Source organism: Phyllostomus hastatus, unplaced genomic scaffold (assembly GCF_019186645.2).
Source record: "Phyllostomus hastatus isolate PE091 unplaced genomic scaffold, TTU_PhHast_1.1 phas_contig_38, whole genome shotgun sequence".
Taxonomy (NCBI): Eukaryota; Metazoa; Chordata; class Mammalia; order Chiroptera; family Phyllostomidae; genus Phyllostomus; species Phyllostomus hastatus.
In genome coordinates this window covers 23,471,883-23,494,205 of record NW_025333869.1, presented here as the reverse complement: position 1 = coordinate 23,494,205, position 22,323 = coordinate 23,471,883, and the positions used below count along the sequence as shown (strand labels likewise).

Below are 22,323 nucleotides of genomic sequence, written 5' to 3'. Positions count from 1 at the left end.
TGTCTGTGGCACCCCCACTGCAGCACTAAGTCACTGGCCAGTTCTCCATGCACACCACCTTTCCAAAAAACCAAGTCTGTAATGGTCATGGCTGGCCACAGTCTGCCTCCACCGGACGCAGGTGCAACTCTGATCATTTTGGGAGACAGTGTTCCTCTCTCCATGGCACTCTTCTGGTTGACATTTAGTGCTACAGCTATGGACATGCAGCTCACTGTGTGTGTGCGTGTGTGTAGCCTGGGTCTCCTCCCCTCTGTATTTCCTCCTAAATCCCTCCCAACCAGGGACTGGGGCTCCCTGCCCTGGGAGGGGAGGGAGTCATGAAGCTGCGATTTCTGACCAGTCTCTCCCTTGCTGCAGGTGCCACACATGGGATATTTCCCCTTCAACTTATAAAGTCTCCTTACCACCCATTGTGAGGCATCTTCTCTACTCTGGCTTCAGAACTTCGTATCAGCTAAGATTCTGTTGATCAGATTATTTTTCAGAAGATCAGTCGTGAATCTGAGTTGGGGGCAAGAGCAAGTGGACTCAGCTTCCACTTACTTGGCTGCCATCTTCTCCCAGCCCAGAAGGGCTTTATAAGACAATTAAACGACAAGGAATTAAATAGAACTATCTTATAGATTTATTAATGAAAAATACTTTACAAAAACAGTATGTTTGGCCCTAAAATAGTTCAGCTGACTCTGAGGGTTTACAACAGCGAATGAGCAAGTGGCAGTAATGACTCTGCTGCTGAGACAGAAGGGTATTAGTGTGCCTGACTCCATTTGTTCAGAGGGCAAATGTTATGTTGGAAGCTCCACATTCTAGGCCTAAGTTTTGGGGGCACAGGGAAGGCTGACAGTCTATCATACCTGGGTAGGAGGACTGCCCTGTGGTCAGGACAGTGACCATAGGGCTACATGTCCCTCCAAGAATGGGGAATGGGGAAGACAGACAGGTAATAGGGATAGGTGGATAAAACAAAGAATAGAAGTTGGTAAGACAGTAGAGGAACAGAGGATGAGGGCTCAAGTACAAGTAGGGACATAAAGTATCCAGGAATAGAATGGTGACCTAAGGAATGGCTAATGTCCACAGTAATATGGATTCATCTTTAAAGTGGCTCAAATAAAGGCCTAAATAGCAGCTACTTCTCTTTGCTAGGTGAATGGAAATTGGAATTTCCAATATTCCTTCTCAAACAGCCACATCACATTAGAGGTTCCTGGCATCCCTAGGAGAAACTGCCCACTCTATGATGAGATGAGACTAGCACAACCCTGGCAGGGATGTAAGGTATGAACTCTGCCACCATACAGTTTAACAGAGAAAGCTGTGGCTCCAGGAGAGGAAAGGGGTGGCCCTTACCACCTACTGTGCTGCAGGGCTCTAGCCCTGATCTGCTTTCTTCCAGGGGCATCTGCTAGAACAAACAGAAACTCTTGTCCCCCTATCCTCCTGTGCCCAGATTGTGGGGCATAACTGCTTTGCCTCCAGTCATCATCTGGGGGCATATCTACTCTTCGAGGACCAGGGGCTCGAGACCCTGGAACAGGACCCGAATTCCAAGCTGACCTCAGGGGTACATGAAGACTGTTTGATGATAGAGACACAGGGTGAACAATGGGAGGATGGGAGGGTGAATGGAGAAGACCCCCCCAGGACTGATCATGAGGAACATGAAGGCCCTGGTGTCTTTCTGGTAGTGTGGCAGAATGGATTAGCTGAGTCTTGCACCCTGGAGTAGTCAGGAATCTAGCCCCAATATGCTGGTTGGCCTCTGACCATGGTCCCCAAGAGGCATCTGTTCTGGAACAATGGGGGAGACTCCGATAGTTCCAAGTCGATCCTGCGTACTTGACCCCTTGGGAAGTTTCACCCCTGTCACACATAACCAGAAACTGCTGGGCACTCCTTGAAGTTCCTGAGAAGAGAAAAGAAACCCAAAGATTGACCATCTTCAGTAAACCATTCTCCTTCCCAGAGGACCATTCCAGGCTGTTCCTCCCAACTCTCCACCCCTCCAAGAACATACACACAAGGGAAGGAAGAAACCTAGCTTTGCTTTTAATTTTGTTTTTTTTTTAAACTCTTAATATACATCCAAACCAAGTATCTTACCTTCAACCTGCACAAATAAAACAGTCTCCTAGATGCTGCCATACTTCTGCCTCATTCCACTATAATCCTTCTACTTCAGCACATATACATGCATGCACAGACACACACACACTCCAGAATGGCTCCTCAATACTGCAAATGTATATTCTCATTGTGACAGCTCTACTCCTAGAGCCATCACTCCAAAACATCACTCATTTTCTTAACATGGTGCCTCTACTCCAGTCACATTCCTGCACATTCTGAGAACTCTGCTTATGTTCACGCCAGTCCTCCCACACATATGATGTGAAGTGCCTTTTCTATACATTAATTCCCCTTTACTTAAAAGAATCATTCTAAAAATACTTCCCAATTCTTTATTTTTTATATCCCACCAACATCTGTCTTACATTGTTAAATGTATGTATGCATGCATGTATGCATATTCTGACTAAGCACTGAGCTCTTTGGGAGTAGAGAGCTGTCTTCTTTCTCCTCTGTATTCATGACAGCATTTGGTGCAGAATAGGCTGCAATAAATGCTGCTTATATAATCAGATGCCCCTAACAACTGTCAAAGGAAACTGGCTACCTGGATTGTTCCACAGAGTAACAGAAAGTCCACCTACCCAGATGGCCTATTTATCCAAAGCTTCCTAAAATTTAGACACATTGTAGTATATCAGCAATACTACTCTATCTTCTGCTCTAGAACCACAACCACCCTCTTCCCTGGGGCATTTATATCTACAAGCCAAGGTTTCTCAACCTTGGCATGAATGACATTTTGGGCTGATAATTCTTTCTTTGGGGGATAAGGGAGTGCAGGGAAACTTCCCTGTGTATTGTAGGATGTTTAGCAACATCCCTAGCCTCTACCAACTAAATGCTAGTATTACCTCCCATTTCCCAATGGCATCACTGCCTTAAACTGTAGATTCAGCCCATGAAGAGGAAAAGAAGCAAATCTTGCTATGGAGAAAGCCAGACTGATGCTGCCCACCTTCCCCAGAACTGTTGGGTCTTTATACATGACATGGGTATTTGAGGTACAGGGTCTTCCCATGTCTACCATAGGCCATTCCTTAACTGAGGCTTAGGAGACAGAAGGAGGGAAAACTAATAGAAATGACACTTTCTGTTTTAGGGGGAATTCTAAAGACTGGATATTAACTCCCATCGCTCACTTAAAAGCTTATCCTATCATGATTGAAGCAGTTCATTTTCATGGGTAGTTAGATTATGGGAACTCTAGACCTTTAGTTGAAGAACTATGTTGCCCAATAAATGATTCAATCACAATTCATCTAGATGAATATTTGACCTTAAAGGAGTAATTCTTATCCCTTTACAACCCCACCTTGGGACAGACACACACACCCACCCACACACACACACCTATAAGCGAACTAATTTGAACCTTTATGTCCCTGGAAAGGTACCACATTCTGGCACATAGTACAGTTGAGGGGAGAGTTACCTGGGGGTCTATGGGGCTCCCCTGCCATGCTGGGCATCAAGACATCTGGGGACAGGAACTGTGGTTGGGGTGGGTAGAGTTGGGGACCAAGGAGAAACACAGGAGGGTCATGGATGACAGGGAGGGAAGAGGAGCTGGAACAACGGTGCTTGGTTTCCAAAGCCTTTTTCCTCGTGTTTGATGAATCCTTATAATGAGACGACAAAAAAAACACAGAGATGAGAATTAACATACAGCAGGACATGGTTGGGTAAACACAGTGAGGCAAGCAGGGGAATGAAGGGAACTAAAGAGCAAACATGCCATGTTGTGGAAAGGGGCTCAGTTTACTCAGTCACTCTTGCTAGTCCCTCTAGGAAACATCCTGACCACTAGTAACTGGAGACACCAAACTGCAGATCCTCCTCTCTTTATTTGTCCTCCTCATAGCTCTTACCTTCCCAACCCTACTATGTACATCTTTAGCAAACTCCTTAATGCTAACAGTAGAATGAGAGAGAGAGAGAGAGAAATTTAAAAACAGAAAAGAAATGAGAGAGAAATTCAGAAAGCCTGGGATTAAGAAAGAAAATTCTATACTCTAAATATTAGGAACCAAAATATATCTCCTTAAGTGTACAATCAAGAACTCTTGCCCTGACTGGTGTGGCTCAGTGGATTGAATGCCCGCCTGCAAAGCAAGGAGTCACCAGTTCAATTCCCAGTCAGGGCACATGCCTGGGTTGCAGGCCAGGTCCCCAGTAGGGTGCGCTTGAGAGGCAACCATATATTGATGTTTCTCTACCTCTCTTTCTCCCTCCCTTCCCCTCTAAAAATGAATAAATAAAAGCTTAAAAACAAAACAAAACTCTACTACTCCATTTTTTCTCCTGTCATTGCTACATTCCACTCTCTCCTTGTTTGTCTGTCAAGTTGGCACTCACTGATGCTTATGTCCTGCTCTACACTCCATCAGTCATTCACTTTTGTGGCAAAACCTCAGAAATATCCCCTTTAACATTTGAAACACTAATATACCCACAATTGAACCAACATTCTTCCAAACTCCTTCTCCCGGTATTGCATTTTCTTAAGTCACCGAGATTAATATATTTACATTGCCCTTGATTTTGCACTTTTCATCTATCATTCTATTAGTTGCCTTTGCCAAATACTGTCATTTGTACCCATAGGTTTCATATTTCAACTTAACTGGACCGTGGCAACAACCTCTGATCTGATCTTCCCATCTTCAGCCCACTACCTCCCTACTATGGCCTGCAAGTTCCTAAGTAATATGGCAATACCAATCTTTCTCACATATCTCCTGCCATTCCTGCACTTTTACACTCCAATCTTCTTAATGCTCCACAAATACACCACACTCATTCCACTTCAGGCTTTTACATGTACTGTTTCTGTTACCTGGCATGTTCTTTCCATGGCTCATACCTTGATATCACTGAAGTTTCTGATCAAATGTTACTTCCTTAGGGCCAGCTTCCCTCACTATTCCATCAAAAACAACCCTGAGAATAACCCTGTTACCTCTTTACTCCTTATCCTCTTGCTTTGTTTTATTCTTCTTTGTCATATATTGTCTAGGATTAACTTGTTTATTGTCTTTTTCTCCTAGTAGAACACAGTTCTTTTCACTCCAGTATCCCCAGCACTTTGAACGACACCTGGAACATCACAGGCATTTAATAAATATTAAATAAAATAATATATGCCAGTATATCTTATTTGCTTTATGAGACTGTAAGCTATTTAAGGACACAATTTGTGTTCTGTCATCAGAATACTCATAGCATCTACCATAGCATGGCACATAGTAGGCATTTACCATACAGCCTAAGGACCAGGTCCTTTCAGCATGTGACACAGCCAACTGCTCCTTTCTTCTAGACAGAGGAGAGTCACACCACTCTTTGCTGGTTTCCCTTCTCTCTCTGATCTCTTTCACTGTCTCCTTTTAAGGTGGTTCTTCTAAAGAACCACCTTAAATCTGATACCCTTCGGGGATCTGTCCTGGCTCCTCTCTTTCACAATATTCTTCCTCGTTTCAATGGGCATGATTTTCAAATCTCAATTTCAAGCCTAGATGTCTCATATCCAAAGGCCTACAAGGTATCTCCACTCAAGTTTAATACAGGATGGGGCAAAAGTAGGTTTATGAGTATACAAAACAGAGTTCATTCTGGTGTTATTATTTATTAATTATTGTATTATTTTCTGTAGAACTGTAAACCTACTTTGCCCCATCCTGTATATCCAAAATTGTATGTATCTCTTCCCTCAAATGTATACTTGCTTCTCTTCCTTCAAATACATGATTATCAATCAACCCATAATTCCTGGACAAGAACCTTGATTCTCCTTTCCCCATATGAAGGCAGGCAGGCACCAAGTCCCAGTGATTTTTCCTTCCTAATTGGCTCTCCAGTTTGTCCACTTCTCACTATCCTCCCAAACTTCTTACTGTGGTTCATGGTATAACCCTTGGTTTTATTCTTTCCAGTCTCACTAGTCAATACTCTCCATCCTTCCCTTATCAGACTCTAATCTTGCCATACCAAACTTCTTTTAATTCAGTTAACATCTGCTTCAAGTCCCTTTATATTTTTTTACTTCTTCCAGGAAGGCTTCCTTTATCCTTCAAGCCTAATTTAGATTTCCTTCTATTATACTTCCATAGCATTAAATCCTATCATGTTATATTAAAATTGTTTATTTATCTGTCTCCAGTACACTGTAAAGTCCATGAGAGCTAGGACTACATCTAGCTCACTAGCCACTGTATCCCCAGCAGCTGGCGCAGGACCTAGAACATAAGCTCAATAAGCAATTAAAAGAATGAATGAATAAATAAATAATATAGGAGTCAGAAGAAAGCAAGCCAAATCTCCTAGAAAGTAACAATTCACCATTAAATGCATTAAAGGTATAGAAGACATGCTGGGCAAAAAAAGACCACCTTTTCCAAAAAGAACAGGACACTGTTCAGAGTTGTTCAGGAACTGATGAATAATGGATTGGAAAAAATGACTGCCTCTAGGGAGGAGAAACTGGATCTGAAGGACCAGTAGAACGGAGACTTAGTTTTCACTCTATATCCTTTTGCACCTTTTAATTTTTATACCACATGTTTAAAACCTGTTTTAAATTTTTTTATTCAGCTAACCTGGAGAACAAGTTTCAATGCACTGATGCTTTGTGTCCTGACCTCTATTGTAATGAAAACTCAACTTGCCTTGGGAAAGTGTGTGAAATTCTCAAAAGGCACAATTTATAAATCCAGTCACTGAAACTATTTGAATTTGTTGATCTCGTTGACTTGCCTGTCCTTGTCCATTTCACCCACAAATTACTGCATTGATTATGTAAGAAAGGACTCAGGAGGAGGATTTTTAAAAATCATTTTCCATATTTGCTAATGCAAATGCTTTATTTCAACTTGAAAGCACACTGGACCTCACTCAATCATGTACTAGGGTGAGGCGGAAAAGGCAAAACAATATTCCATCCCACCTCTTCCTTTGACCAGTGCAATGGGTTCTGACCCAATCTGCAGGTATTGCTTCTCTGAGACTCCTCTCAAGGCTACTAGGACTCTTCTCACCCTGGGGGACCCTATAATACACCTTGCAGAACAACTACAGAGAAGGGACATTCCTCTGGGCTCCAACTAAATGTGGGTCAATAAAATAATGACTATGTGTCCTCGTTTTTGCTGATTGCTTTCCCCCAATTTACAACCTTCAGTTTTTTCTGCCTCTTCACTTGTACAATATTTTACCTAGCAAGAGAAAGAGGGAGCTCTGAATAGAAAGACACTGATTCTACTTACAACACTGAGGGAAGAGACTGGGGTCTCCTCTCTCTCTAAGACAACATTGCCACTGAGATTGCATGAGATGCAACAAAATTTCTCTGCACTGTACTTATCATCTTCTCCATACTCCTGCTGGGGTTTTGACAAGGTGTAGCCTTCAAATATACAGAAATACATAGGCAAACACGTAACGCCAGACCTGGGATTTTCCCACAGACCCTGTTTCCAGGAATTTGGGAGAGAATAGGGTAAAACTCACTGGCAGAGATCTGAATTAGATATATTTGAAAGGTAGTACACCTAGGTGGCAATCTCCTCTCATTCAAAAGCAGCTCAGTCATAGATCTTGTTCTCCTTTAACAGCCCCACCATTACCATGCCCCTGCCTTACCACCAACCCTGCCACTCATCTCTCTCCCCAATTCCTTCCCCAACACAACACCCCATGCCCAGCACTTTGGCACCTGAGACTGCTACCTGAGAAGCAGGCACTGTGTTGGCTTCATGGAGACTGTGCTCCGTTTCTGCTGCTGGGGTCTTTGAGAGACCAAGGCCAGGGGCTGAGTGCAACCTCCTTCCAATGCCATCTGCAGAGCCTTAGGAGGAAAACACAAATATAAGTTGAAGCCCTCCCTTCTCTTGGAGCCTGAACTCGGAGCTTGGCAGTACAAAATTTCGGAGTTGTTTCATTAAACAACTAATATGCATCCCTCACCTAATGGAGGATGTGCTCCTGGAATGCAGAAAAAACAGTTTCAGAATATGCATAGTTTTCTTACATGCCACAAGGGCCTCAGAACACAGGCCTTGAAGAACTTGTAGAGAAGGGGCCCTGTGGAGAGACAGCTGAATGTCTCCATCTTGCCTCATTTCATTTTTTGTAAGCACAATTAACTTTGCTTCTCTCAGACTTGGGTCCAAGACTTAAAATATATACAGAGGAAATTTTCCAACATAGTGATTCTCTAGAGTGTCTGTGATGACAAACTATTATCCAATCTAGTTAGAAATGGAAATGATCATAGTAATCATCTATCAAACCTTCCTGTTATGTTTTATGTAGCATGGAACTCATTCCATGGTCTGACAGGTAGTAAGTAGTTTAACCATTATTAAAATTCAAGTCTCTTGATTTTTGTTACCTATTTTAATGAACAGGAGCTCTTCAGCAACATTTTGTATGTGTAACACTCTTTTACTTCCATTAGCTTCTCTCAATTACTTAAAATTCTACACAATCTGTAAATGCTTATCTCTTCCTCAAAATATTGCCAGACTGTTAAGAGCTGCTCCAAACTGGATATGTGATTCCCCAGGGGCTTGCCCCAATATGACTAATTAAGCTTTCCATTCTGAAGATGCACATGCCCTTGACCTGTATTCGAGATATCTATATCTATCTCCAATTCATGTGTTGATTTGATATTTTGATTCTAATATATGTCTTCAGGCTAAACCATCATATTGCTGATATTAAGCTAGAAGACCATTTATTTTTAATGCTTCCTGGAGTTGAAATGCAGTGGTTCTAAAACCACCTCAGATTCATCTAGGAACTTTAAAAAATATATCTTTCTGTATCTCTAGACAGACCTACTGAATCAGAATATTTGAGGTCACAGGAATATTTATTGTTAAGAGGCTTCCCCTAAAAGTGTAGGAGATTCCTTCTCTGGCCGGGTGGCTCAGTTGCTTGGAACATCATTCTGTGCACCAAAGGGTTGTGGGTTCAATTCCCAGTTAGGCACATACATAGGTCGTGGGTTCAGTCCCCAGCTGGGGTGCATACAGGAGGCAACTGGTTGATGTTTCTCTATCACATCAATGTCTCCCTCTCTCTGTCTCTCCCTTTCTCTCTTTCTAAAATCAATAAACATATCCTCAGGTGAGAATTTTTTTAAAAAGTGTAGAGAATATACTCAGGCACTGTTTATGCAATGTAAAATGTTACAGTCTTCCTGAAAAGCAATCTAGAAATATCAATTAAGGTTGAAAATATATTTACCCTCTTACCTAACAATTTTACTACTGGAAGTAAAAAGCAAAAATAGCAGTTTATTATAGCTTTGTTTGCAGTAGCCAAGAATTAAAGTAATGCCCATCTATAGCAGAATGGCTAAATACATTATGGTGTCCTCAATATCAAATATTGTCCACCACTAAAAAAAAATAATTGAATTAAGCAAGATGACTTGGAGGAATTTTCATGAAGTAATGTTAAGAGAAAAAAAACCCATAATATTAACCCCCCCAAAAATACTGTGTATGTAGATCTACATAGGACTTTATGAACAGAAAAATAGAGAAATATACACATTATATTATCACTTGGGAAGGAGGGGAATAAAAGGTAGACATTGATGTGTGGGGAGGAAAGATAAACAATAAAGTTGTCCACAATAAAAATAGCATGTGTGCTCTGATCCCATTTATTTAAAATTATTTCTCTGTGTGTTTTCTTTTTTAAAGCCACTCCTTAGGTAACTATGATGGGCAGTCAGATTTAAGAATTACAGCTACAACCCTGCCTGGTGTGGATCAGTGGATTGAGCACTGGCCTGCGAACCAAAGGGTCGCAGGTTTAATTCCCAGTCAGGGCACATGCCTGGGTTGCTGGCCAGGTCTCCATTAGGGGGCGCTCGAGAGGCAGCCCATATTGATGTTTCTTTCTCTCTCTTTCTCCCTCCCTTCCCCTTTGTCTAAAAATAAATAAATAAGGTTCCGGCCAAGATGGAGGCGTAAGCAGAAACCCTTCACTTCCTCACACAACCAAAAGGATGATAACAACCCATCTAAAATCAACAACCAGAAGTGCCAGAAAATCAAACTGCATGGAACTCTGACAACCAAGGAATTAAAGAAAAAATCAACCAGAACAATCAGACTGGTAAGAACCCATGGTGAGGTAGGGCCGGCTGAGACAAACCACCTCGAGGTGGCAGATGGGGCTGGCTGAAGGCAAAACTGAGACTTGGGGCTGGCTGAAGGCGAATCTGAGACTGAGAGCTGGCTGTGGACTACAGTGGTGGCCATGGCAGGAGAAACTCCCAGTCTCATCTGAGAGTTCATCAGAAAGTGGGCTAGAGCCAAGCAGGTGAGCTGCACTGTTCTCTTTCTGGCCCCTCCCCCAGAGACAGCACCACAGCGCAGCAAGGAGGGTTGCCCTGCCCTGGTGAATACCTAAGGCCCCACCCCCTGACATCTTAGCAGGTGCACCAAGACAAAGAAATATGGCCCAAATGAAAGAACAGAGCAACACTCCAGAAAGAGAGCTAAGTGATGAGGAGATAGCCAACCTATCTAATGGAGAATTTAAAACCCTGGTAATCAAAATGTTCACAGAACTGATTGAGCTTGGTAGAAAAATGAAAAAACAAATGAAGGATACTCAAAGTGAAATAAAGTAAAATATTCAGGGAACCAACAGTGACAGGAAGGAAACCAGGGCTCAAATCAATGATTTGTAACAAAAGGAAGAAATAACATCCATCGGAACAGAATGAAAAAACAAAAATTCAAAAAAAAAATGAAGAGAGACTTACGAACTTCTGGGGTAACCTGAAATATTCCAATATCTGAATTATAGGGGTTCCAGAAGGAGAAGAACAAGAGCAAGACATCAAAAACAAATAATGAAGGAGAACTTCCCCAATCTGGCAAAGGAAACAGACTTCCAGGAAGTCCAGGAAGCCCAAAGAGTCCCAATGAAGTTGGGCCCAAAAAGGAACCCATACCAAGGCACATCATAATTACATCAGCCAAGATTAAAATGAAAGAATTCTAGAAGCAGACAGAGATAAGGAGACAGTCACCTACAAAAGAGTTCCCATAAGACTGTCAGCTGATTTCTCAAAAGAGACTTTACAGGCAAGAAGGGGCTGGAAAGAAGTATTCAAAGTCATGAAAGGCAAGGACCTACATCCAAGATTGCTCTATCCAGCAAAGGTTTCATTTAGAATAGAAGGGCAGATAAAGTGCTTCCCAGATAAGGTCAAGTTAAAGGAGTTTATCACCACCAAGCCCTTATTATATGAAATGTTAAAGGGACTTATCTAAGAAAAAGAAGATAAAAAATATCAACAATAAAATAACAACAAACTCACAACTATCAATAATAGAACCTAAAAGAAAAGGAAAACAAAAACTAAACAAACACTAGAAGAGGAACAGAATCAGAGAAATGGACATCACATGGAGGGATTTCAGTGGGGAGGGGGAAGGGAAGACTAGGGGGGAACAGGGAAGAAGAAGCATAATTAATAGACATAAAATAGACGGGGAGAGATAAAAATGGTATAGGAAACAGAGGACTCAAAGAACTTATATGTACAACCCATGGACAGAACTAAGTTGGGGGGAATGCTGGAGGGTTGGATAGAGGGGGGGAATTGGGAAAACTGCAATAGCATAATCAATAAAAAATACTTTAAAAAATAAAATAAATAAACAAAATCTTAAAAAAAAAAGAATTACAGCTACAATGATTAGAATCCGGTGCTCCTCTAATCAAGTCAAGCATGCTTCCCTAGGCAAGGAGGTAGCCACTGAAACCTCCTGAAGGGAGTAGACTCTGATTCTTTTAAAGCTGGGGGTGTCAAACTCATTTTCACCAGGGGCCACATCAGCCTCACGGTTGCTTTCAAAGAGCCAAATGTATTTTAGGACTGTATAAATATAAGTACTCCTTAACTAGGGGCAAGGAGCTCAGTGCTACTACTGGGTAGAAACGAGGTGCCAGTCCAGATAAAACAAGGTGGAGGGCTGGGTTCAGCCCACAGGCCTTGTGTTTGCCACCTGCGTTTTAAAGACACTTAAGCAGAGCCCAGGCCAGGTAGCTCAACTGGTTCAAGCATCATCTTAATATACCAAAAGGTCGTGGGTTTGATCCCCAGTCAGTGCACATGCAAGACCCAACCAAGGAAAGCATAGAAGAAGTGGAACAACAGGTCAATATTTCTCTTTCTCTCATCAATAAATAAAAATTAAAATTAAAGTCTTTATTTCTTTGAGAAAGATTCTAAACTATTTATGGATAAATGATATAATGTCTGGGATATGCTTTAAAGTAATCCAGTGGGAAAGGGAAAGGGGAGGGTGCTATAGCTAAATCAATTATTGGCCATATATTAACAACTGGCCAAAATAATCACCATGCAAGGGTAGTGATAAGTACATGAGAAGGTGTATAACATTTACTCTTACTCTTAACTTTTGAATATACCATGACAAAAAGTTATTTTTTATTTTTAAGATGAAGTGTGCCCAATTCCATAGTACTATGAAATTTAGAATATAGGTCAAGGGCAGTGTTTGCACAACTCTTTAGGAACTATAACATGTCAATAATCTGGTCTCAAACACAGTATGCTACATGATTCCACCTATGTAAAACGTCTGAAATAAGCAAATCTATAGCAGGCAGGAAATAGATGAGAAGTTGCCTGGTGCAGGGAGAAGGGGAAGGAGGAAATGGGGAGTGACTACTAATGGGTATGAGCTTTCTTTTGGGGGTGATAAACACTTTAAAATCAACTGTGGTGATGGACAGACAACTCTGTGAATACAATAAAAATCTGTTGAATTGTACATTTTAGGTGAATTTTATGATGTGTAAATTATATATAAATAAAGCTTTAAAAATAAGCCAGAGAAAGATAAATACTGTATGATTTTATATGTGGAATCTAAAAAATTAAAAAAGATGAACTAATAGAAACAGAGAATAGAATGGTAGTTGTCAGGGGCTGGGGGAACTGAAGAGATGTTAGTCAAAGGGTATGAACTTCCAGCTATAAGTTCTGGGGATCATGACTACAGCCAACAACACTGTATTACATATGTGAAAGCTGCTAAGAGGGTAGCTTTTAAATGTTCTTACCACAAAAATATTTTACTATGTGTGGTATGGTTGTGTTAACTAATGTTGCTGTGGTAATCTTTTAGCAGTGAATATGTGTATCAAACCATCACATTGTATACCTTAAATGTACACAATGTTATCTGTCATTTTATGTATCAATAAAGAACTGAAAAAAAAGTACCAGTAATTTGGTGCTTAATAAATGCTTTACAATAAGATAAAGGATTCCTCCAAAGTCCAGTTGGTTTGACAAGTATTTTGATAACTGATTCATTAGATGGATTTTTTAAATTAGTTTTTGTTCACTGTCAAAGAAAAAAATTAATGGTTGGTAGGTACACTTTCATAATGATTTTAGGAATATAATCTTCCTGAAGGCTAATTTGCCAGTAAATATCAAGACATTTTTTTAAAGTTTATAACTTTCAACTAATTATTACTTTTCTAAAAATTTATTCTAAGGAGCTTATCAGAAATGTGGCCAAACACTTAAGTTTAAAGATATTCATTATAGTATAATGTTATTAACAAATTGGAAATAGCCTGAATAGTTAATCATATCATAATCCTGCTTTTTGTAAAAATAAAGCAAAATATATAGTAAATATGTATAAAAAGCTAGATGTAAACTCATGAAATTTGAAAAGTGGGATTATCAATAATCTTTATTGCTTTAAATATTTCAAGACTATACACAATGAAACATGTTGCTATTTTGGGTAATATAAGGGGTTTTTTTGTTTCACTTTGTTTTTGTATAATGTTTGACAGTTCATTATATTTTATTTGTAATGTATTCTATGTGTTGATTATTATTAAAACACTTGACATTTGTGTATTCTTTCTCCTTTATATTACACAGGAAGCTAACTGTGGCCAACTCCAGCTTTTCCTCATTCTTTAGAATCTTCTTCCCATACTGCCCTGCCCCCGTGTACCTAAGGAGCACTTCAGAGATGCACGTTATTACAAAGTCTACACTAGGATGCACATCCTAAAAAAAATATCATAATATCAAATCTCATATTTATGTGATAACTCCCAAGAGCTCCTCAGGACATAGTAGGTACTCATTAAACACCTGTTGTTTAGCTGTAATTAAATGATGGTTGGTAGCATGCGAGGAACCCATACCATTATGGAAACTAGTATTCCTGATTTGAAGATAAAGTTCTCTGAGTTCAATTTCACAGAATGATGTATATTTTAAGAGTTGGAAGATATCTTTTAAAAAATCATTGAATTAATTCTCTTTTTTATAGGTAAAACTTGGCCCTGGGATATTAAGTGAGTTGTCCAAATTTATACTTACAATTAATGATGAAGCCAGTATAACAGTTCAGGCTTTCAAATTCTTAAGTGCATCAATCTAAGTTATCAATATTCTTCATTTATTCAGTTTCCAGAACTAAGTCTGTGATGTGCATTTAAGGTGCAGACTTCATTCTTCACACACTACTTTTGAAAAGTCAGCAAATGGGTACCCCACAGGCATACTACCTTGAAAATTCTAAACCTCGCAGTTCCTAAAGGGATCAGGGAAGGTCTTGAGATTGCTGGTTCAGTATAATCTGGAAACGCCCTTTGCAGACTTGGCTCAATGTGGACATCTTCATTGTGTCCTGGATCTAGAAGCTGGATCTGGAAGCTGAATCTTGGGATGAAGCTGGATCTTCTTAACCATGGAAGGATGGCTTTTCCTCCCAGCCTCACCCATGCCATGCTGAATCACTCTTAAAGACCTATGAGCTATTCCTTAGCACTGACTCATATACTGAAGAAGCCTTGGGCATATACTCCTTGGTCTCTTTCTTTAGGAGACAACTGGCCTATGAGTGATGATTCTGTTCTTATTCTTCACTCTAACCAGAAAAATGTCTAGCCCTTGTCCTGAAGTCTTTATAGAGAGAGTCAAAAGTTCTACTACCACCTCCTAAGCTGGGGATACTATTTGGACAGAACATGACCCCATCTCTGATCTTGTCCTCAAGCTTTTGTGTGTCCTCTACTCCCCCATCCCTGGTTGCATTCTTACCTGTTTGGCTAAGTGGGTACCAGGCCACATCCTGCTGCTCCCATCCAGAACAGCCAGTTTGAGAAGCCTGAAGACTGGCCTGGTAGAGAGACTCCAATTCTGAGGTCTCCTGCTCTGTGTCCTGGTTCCAATGTGGATGCAAAAGAATGTGGTTTCTGTCTGGATAGGCTGCACAGGTATAGGAATTTGGAGGGGAGGACTTTATTTCTGGCTCAGGGACCCCATGTGTAAGCTGAGAGTCACCGAGTCTTGTGACATTCACCCAGGAATCCAAAGGCAAGGAAGTTCCCAAGTCAACATTGCTGCCCAACTCCTTAGGCCTAGCATCTCTTACTTGTGATGGCTTTTTTTGGTACGTATCTGGCTCTGCCAACCTGGGCTGTCCTCCCCAAGCAGTCTCACCACTGGGCAGCCCAGAGTTCATGGTAAGAGGAGGATGATCAAAAGGCTCTTCCCGGGAAGGCAGTCTGTCCCTACTATTCATAGAGGGCTGCTGTTTTGCCCAAGGCCAATGGCCTTTCCCTTGACCCTGTGGGAAAGGAGGCTTAGAGTCAGAAGGGGAAGAGTTCTTCCTTCGACTATTTGGAAAACTTCTGTCCTGGGAACCAGTACCATCTTTTGTGGTGGCACCTTGCATCCTCTGGAACTGTTCTGCCAGAGAGCGGACAAGCCCCTTAGTGCCTGAAAATTCTGGCGTACAGAGTTCCTCACTGCCTCCATTCACTTTTGAAGTCAACAAAGCTTTGAGGCTTTTGGCTTGGAGGCATTGGTTAGTTTTCTGCACAGTATCAGGAGAGCGAAACACAGATGAAAAAGCAGCAGGCATTACAGGGTGGCAGGCTTTGTAAAGGGGAAGGTTGGGCTGAGCTGATGAACTTACAAGACTACAGGCTAGGCGGTGTGCATCATCTTTCTCATTGGTGGCTATTCCAGTTGGGTGTGACCAAGCTATCACCTGGGATGAGTCAACAGGATCCCTCTTTTCTTGGAATAGCTCTTCTTGATCAATGTCTCTTCCTTCTTGAGGGGGAAACCTGTTGCAGCTGCTGTTATCAGCCCTGTAGCCTTGCAGCTTACCCTCTGGTATATCTAATGGTTCCCAACCATGATGAGAGTTCTTCTCAGTTGTCCCTGGTGTTTTAGGTGAGCACTGCCTGTGCAACACAGAGGGGTCAATGCTATCCACCTCCACTGAAGTAAGAGGGTTTGAGGCAGACCTACTGGGGGAATTATGCTGTGGGGCAGACAGGGTAGATGACTCTGGAAAGAGTGGTGACTGTGATTCATGGCAGGAAGCAGATGAGTAGACAAAAGAACTGGCCCCAAACTCTGTATTCGTGTAGGGTTCCAGTTGTGCCTCCCGGCTTAACAATACTTGGAGCGGGATAGGCTGTTCACTGAAATAAATAGAGAGAGCCAGTCATAAACTGTCTTGATTGACAAGATCACTTACAAAAAACTTTTCACTCAGTTTCCATATCTAGCTAACCACAGAGGGAATGGTGAAAATAAATGCAAAGATGAGACAAGTATAGTCAACAGTTCAGAGGTTCACGAGAGAAGGCACATGGTCTGCTTCCACCCAAATAATTGGTAATATTAATCCTCTTTAATACATGCCCTCATCAAAGTTTCACAGAGTAATATTAAGTAAAGTCCTTGCCAGTATTCTTCACTACCTGTGAAGTCCTATTCCAATCATATTTTACTTGCAAATTAAAAAACAAAAATTGCTAGTTCCACATGCAAATGACCTGGAAAGTAAGCAAAGTCTAGAAATCACTCATACCTGGAGTCCAGAGAGGCAGAACAGCCAAAAGAACCGAAAGGCCATATTTACAGAGTACAGGATGGCTTGGGCTCATGAGATTACATAAAAATCAACTATTTCAAGTGTGTTTTCATAATCTGGATTTGATTGTATTGCTCACTGAGATGTTTCCCCAAAGTAATGCACTGTCACTGTCTTCAAATTTGGGAGTGGGAGTCAGCATTTAGTTGGTTTCTCACTAAATGCTTTGTATTTCTGACCTAAAAATTGTGTTAGAAGCACTTAAATAAATCCTTGAACACTCACATACATCAAGTGACCTAAGTTTTCTAGAAAGACTTTATCTGCCTAAATTGTTTCTATTCAAAACATATCTGATCAGATTCTCAGATCAGTGTTCAACTGCAGGAGTACACAATGGGAGAAAAAGGACCCTAGCTATGAACATTAAATTTGAACAATATACTACAAACTTCTGTGGATACAGTCATTCAGTCACCCTTACAACATTATGAAGAATACGATATTATACTTATATGGGAAACCTAATGGAGTCAAATAGACCTACCTGGATTTGAATTCCATACTTCTACAACTTGTTAGCTGAGTAATACTCGGTACCTTACTTAACTTACCCTCTAAGCCTGATTTCTTTATTTACATACATTACTAAATAGTCCTAATCCTAAGGTTATTATGAGAATGAAAATAAAACATAAAGTGTTTAAACTTAGTGCCTGAGTATAGGCAGATGTTTAAAAAATGTTAGCTGCTTTTATAATATTTATATTCTGAAAACCACTCAGGTTTATTAACAGCCAAAATTTACTTTTACTAAAATCTATTTGTTTTAAGTAACACCCAAATTCAAGGGTTAAATGTGAGAATGACATCAATGGCCACAGGAACTTTTTTCCTAGTCCTGACCACAGGGATCAAAACAAAGGGAATCTTCGTGTTTCTTCCCTATGGTTTCATCAAAGCAAGGAAGGCTTCTTTTTCTGCTTCTGTGAGGGACGAGAAGCCGCTAAAACCTCAAAACAAATCACCTGGCTTCTACTGCAACCTGAAATGGAGCTTGATTGCCATGTCTAAGAACTTAATGTGTACAGATTTAATAATCCTATTATTACACCAGTCCAGGGAAAAATTCCCCCACAGGAAATATGAACAAGTGGTCTATTTATTATGCTATACTTTTCTTTACCTTTCTAGGAACTATTAAGAAAAGGACCAGCAGCGGGATGAGCTTTCACTGCATGTATGACCTGAGAGAATACATTTTTTCAGAGGAGTCTTCTCTTCCCTCTAGCGGCCAAGACAATGAGAGCTCTGGCCACGGAGCGCCCACGGCCACTTCCTCCCCTGGCACACATCGACTACTGTGGTTCCCAGGCACTACCTTGTTGGCTGAGGAAGGGCCCCTGCCTGTGAGGGGAGGCAGGCTGAGGGTTGCGACGTTTGCTGCGATGATTGCTGCTGCTGCATGCGATCCTGCAGGCTCCGTGCTTTTCGAATACTGATTTGCAACTTCTTATCGACTAGGGCTCTGCTGTGCGTGCTAGAGCTGGCACCATGCAGGGCAAGTCTTAGTTTAGCTAAAATGCAAAAGAAAATATAGCAGAAACAGAACATAAAATACAAACAAAAATAAAAAGAATAAAATTGAACAAAAAATGAGCAAAGATATGCAGTAAAACTCAAAATATGCAGCAGGAATGTAAGGCGTGAACCATGCATGTGCTGTCCAGGGCACAGAGCTGGCTCTGGCTATAAGTAGCATTCACAGAAGCCATGGAGGCCAAACAGGTTAATTCAAATTTAAAAAACAAACAAACGAAAGCTAAACTAAAATGAGTTTAAAAGATAAACTGGTGCTTCCATCTTAGAGGTTGCCACTCATCTTTTGCAACTGACCTGTCTGACTCTGGTCTCCAAACTCCGCTCCCAACTCCCCTTTCCTGACAGCCAACAGCAGAAATAAGATCCAAACCTGCATCTGTCTTTATAGAACACAACTTCTTGTGGGTCACATTTAAGAACCAGATACAAATTCTAAGCCTTAGTCCCTTGCTATAACCTAATGGTTATCAGCATATCAGGTAGGGGAGGAACATGAAGAATTAAATATGCAGTGCAAAGTCACAGGCTTGGGAAGTCACAGCCAATTTATTACTCTCTTCCTTCCAAAAGCTGCACCTCACTGGGCAGTGACTAGAGAAAGAGCAAACTAACCTCACAGATGAGGTCTAATTTATCTTGGGATAAGAAGGTAGGCATGGCTGGGTAGTCATTCATCTGTGGACTCCTGGTTATTCCAGTAAATATCTATAGGCCACAGTGACAGCACCTGGCACACTTACAAATCTGAAGGGCAAAGACAGCTAGCTAAAGGGCCTCTCGGTTTGGGAGAGTAAAGGAGGAGACATAAAAGCTGCTTTTGTTCCATCTGAGTGCCGACACTAATAATACCTGTTATGAAGGTAATCAAAAGTGCCATAGGCATACTGGTTAGAGTTACTTACAGATAGCTTCGTTACAGAGAGCCAAAGCTGCGGCACAGTCTCCCCTCTGTTCCAGGTGCAGCGACTCTTCAAATACTGAATCTGCCTCTTGCAGGGACCTCTCAAAGCCGTCACTCCTCCCTGAAAGGGCCAGCACTTTTCATTTTCATTACAATTGGTTCCAACTTTTCCTATGTACTGTTGTTTCCTTTCAGTGCACACAGATCCTTGCTGCTGAGCCTTTGTTCTACCCTTATTCCAATTGTCCATTGCTATTAAGAATTCTCTGAAACAAGTAGGACATCCATTTTTGCCTTAACTAACACCTTGCCCAAGGCATAAAAGAGGGTATATTTTTGTCCACCACATACTCCAACTCCAAGACCTCAAGGAAAGAACAAAGTACTGTCTATAGCAGAAGGGTGAATTCTTATACTTTTACAGACCTGCCCTTCCACAGTGCAACAAGATACATCTTGCCAACCAGTATCAGAATGCCCGAGATCTCCACTGAGACCTCAACTGCTAGGTTAAGGCAAAAGTGGCTTCACTACTCTGTGGAAAGCCATCTGTTAACACTTCATTCCTATATCAAATCACAGTCCTCTCTACACCACCCTCAACTGAAAAATCAGTACAGCTCTTGGGCACGGGTAGTTAACAGTTCCTAACCTCAATACATCTGTTGAACTGCCTTTGTTGTTGGTTTGCAAGCACATACTTTTCATCAGCACTGCTAAGTATTTACTTTTATCATGCCCTTGCTCACCAAACCTACTTCACAAAAGTTACCTTCCCAAACAGAGAGCATGAGGTACTCCTTCCTCCCCTGAAAGTGAAAGTGTGCCAAAGCAGGTGCAGGAGAGTCCAAGTACAGAGCCAGATGAAAAAGCAAGAAAGTACTGTAAGGGCAATTTTTGTGAAAGAATCCTAAAGCTTATGTACCTTTTACTCACTCATAACCATAAATTGGTAGTAGCTATAAGTTCACCTACAATTAGGATTAATGGTGAGTTTTCCCAAGCTCAAAGGAAAAAAAATTAAAATGTCAGAGTCACTTCTACCACAATGTCTCAACCCTCCACTTACCTTAAGTTGGAATGGTAAGAATGGCTCTTCCGCACCTCTAACATTCATTCCCTAATTTACCATGGCTTTTGAAGAGTAATGGGAAGGTGGTGGAAGTAGTGAGTTAGTTCTGAAGAACCTGGCACTCAGGTTCTATGCCACCTCCAGAGATGTAGTTCTCCCCAAACTCCAGGCCTGAAGTGTTCTCATAATATTTGAAGTCTACTGATTATATACAACCTTTATAATAATAGGTGGTGGCTACAGCCATTAAAACAAAATTCTCTACAAAGATTAGGTAAACTGTAGTTGACTCATCGCTGTACTAGATTTTAATTCTTATCCTCTAGAATCTTAGCACTCCATTTCTTGCTTTCCCAGGAGAAGCTAAACCAAAGTGTATGGAGAATTGACAATGAAGTACAGCCAGAGGGATTCCCTCTCAACTTTAATGCACTTACTACTCTAAAGGCAGAAGGGGGGAAAAAGGCAAGGGAGGGAGATGATTCCTTCAAAAGCAATATAAACCTGACATACCAATGTGATATAGCTTGAGGATAAAAGGGAAGATGACCCAAATGTAAGGACAGCTGAGGAATTAGGACTTGAAAACTGATTTGGAAACAAATACAATGCCTTGGTAAATAAAAGTCAACAATTAACTTGAATCAAAAGACTGTAGGATTAGAGGAGAAAGTGGCCCCCAAATTAGCCCAGGGAGCATCTTAATATTGATAAAAAGAGGGAAATGATCAACAGGAATCAGCCACTCAAATTAGCATTGACTCATATTCTTCACAATGGTTTAACACAATTTGGTACATCCAGTGATTCTAAATAATAAATTCATTTTATTAAAAATAAAACAGATATAGGTTTCAGTATCTATTTAAGATAGATATCTCAGCTTCTTTGAACTCCTATTTTGAAGGCTAGTCTCTTCTGGTACAAAGTATTCCTAAAGCAACTGAAAACGAATGTGACTAATGTGGGGCAGTTAGAGAAGCTTAAGTAAAGTCCATGAAAAACACATGAGATTGGAAAATGGATCCTCAGAGGATCAAAAGGCACTCACAGTCTCTGTTCTTAGAACCTGTTCAGTAGACTGATGTCCCAAGAGCTCCAATGGGAAATCTTGAGGGCATGTTCTCCCCACAAGTAGAATTCTCCTCACTGTCAGTGTGGCTTGCCCAGTGCCCTTTGCTGCTGTTTCTGACTTGAAACTAGTTTTATTTACTCTTTCTATAGATGTTCCTGGAACACCTATTTTTCATACAACACACTATCTCTAATCTATAGGCTTTAAATAAATGGGCTCAAAATTAGTGCCTGTCTCCAATCAATAGGCCTGTTACCTTCTACTTCACTGAAATGGCTGAATTAAGATACAATATAATTTTGCTAAAGTGAAGACGAGGAATTTATGAGCTTAGTGTATTTGTATTTTTTTTCTTTCCTCTTTCATGGTCCCCATCACCGACATTCATATCGACCACAATTACCCTGATTCTGCAGTTCATCCAAGTCCATAAAGCGGCTAGGATGAGGGTTAAACCCTTTAGCTGCCTCTAATTCCTTCTCCCGTTTCTTTCGAAGTTCCTGTTCCTGGGCCCTCCTGGCCACTTCTTCTTGCAATTCATCTAGTTCACTTTTGGAAGATATCTCCCCACCTAGAATACAAGTAAGGGAAAAGAGAAATT

The 22,323-nt window shown here is 40.9% G+C and overlaps 1 protein-coding gene across 11 annotated transcripts in view; it reads right to left on the bottom strand.

Annotated features, from left to right (window-relative positions):
- Positions 1-605: 605 nt before the first annotated feature.
- USP54 (ubiquitin specific peptidase 54) overlaps positions 606-22,323 on the bottom strand; it is a 151,388-nt gene continuing 129,670 nt past the window's right edge. For 7 of the 11 annotated variants that reach the window (XM_045841962.1, XM_045841963.1, XM_045841966.1 and 4 more), the window contains 7 exons: positions 22,126-22,293; positions 19,577-19,696; positions 18,454-18,649; positions 15,281-16,677; positions 7,863-7,981; positions 3,572-3,758; positions 606-1,912 (listed from right to left, as the gene is read on the bottom strand). In XM_045841962.1, coding sequence (XP_045697918.1) covers positions 1,353-1,912; positions 3,572-3,758; positions 7,863-7,981; positions 15,281-16,677; positions 18,454-18,649; positions 19,577-19,696; positions 22,126-22,293 — 2,747 coding nt within the window. In that variant the 3' untranslated portion in view covers positions 606-1,352. Of the gene's footprint in view, positions 1,913-3,571; positions 3,759-5,098; positions 5,236-7,862; positions 7,982-15,280; positions 16,678-18,453; positions 18,650-19,576; positions 19,697-22,125; positions 22,294-22,323 lie in introns of those variants that run through there. The other 4 variants (XM_045841967.1, XM_045841969.1, XR_006786036.1 and 1 more) reach the window with 3 other exon arrangements.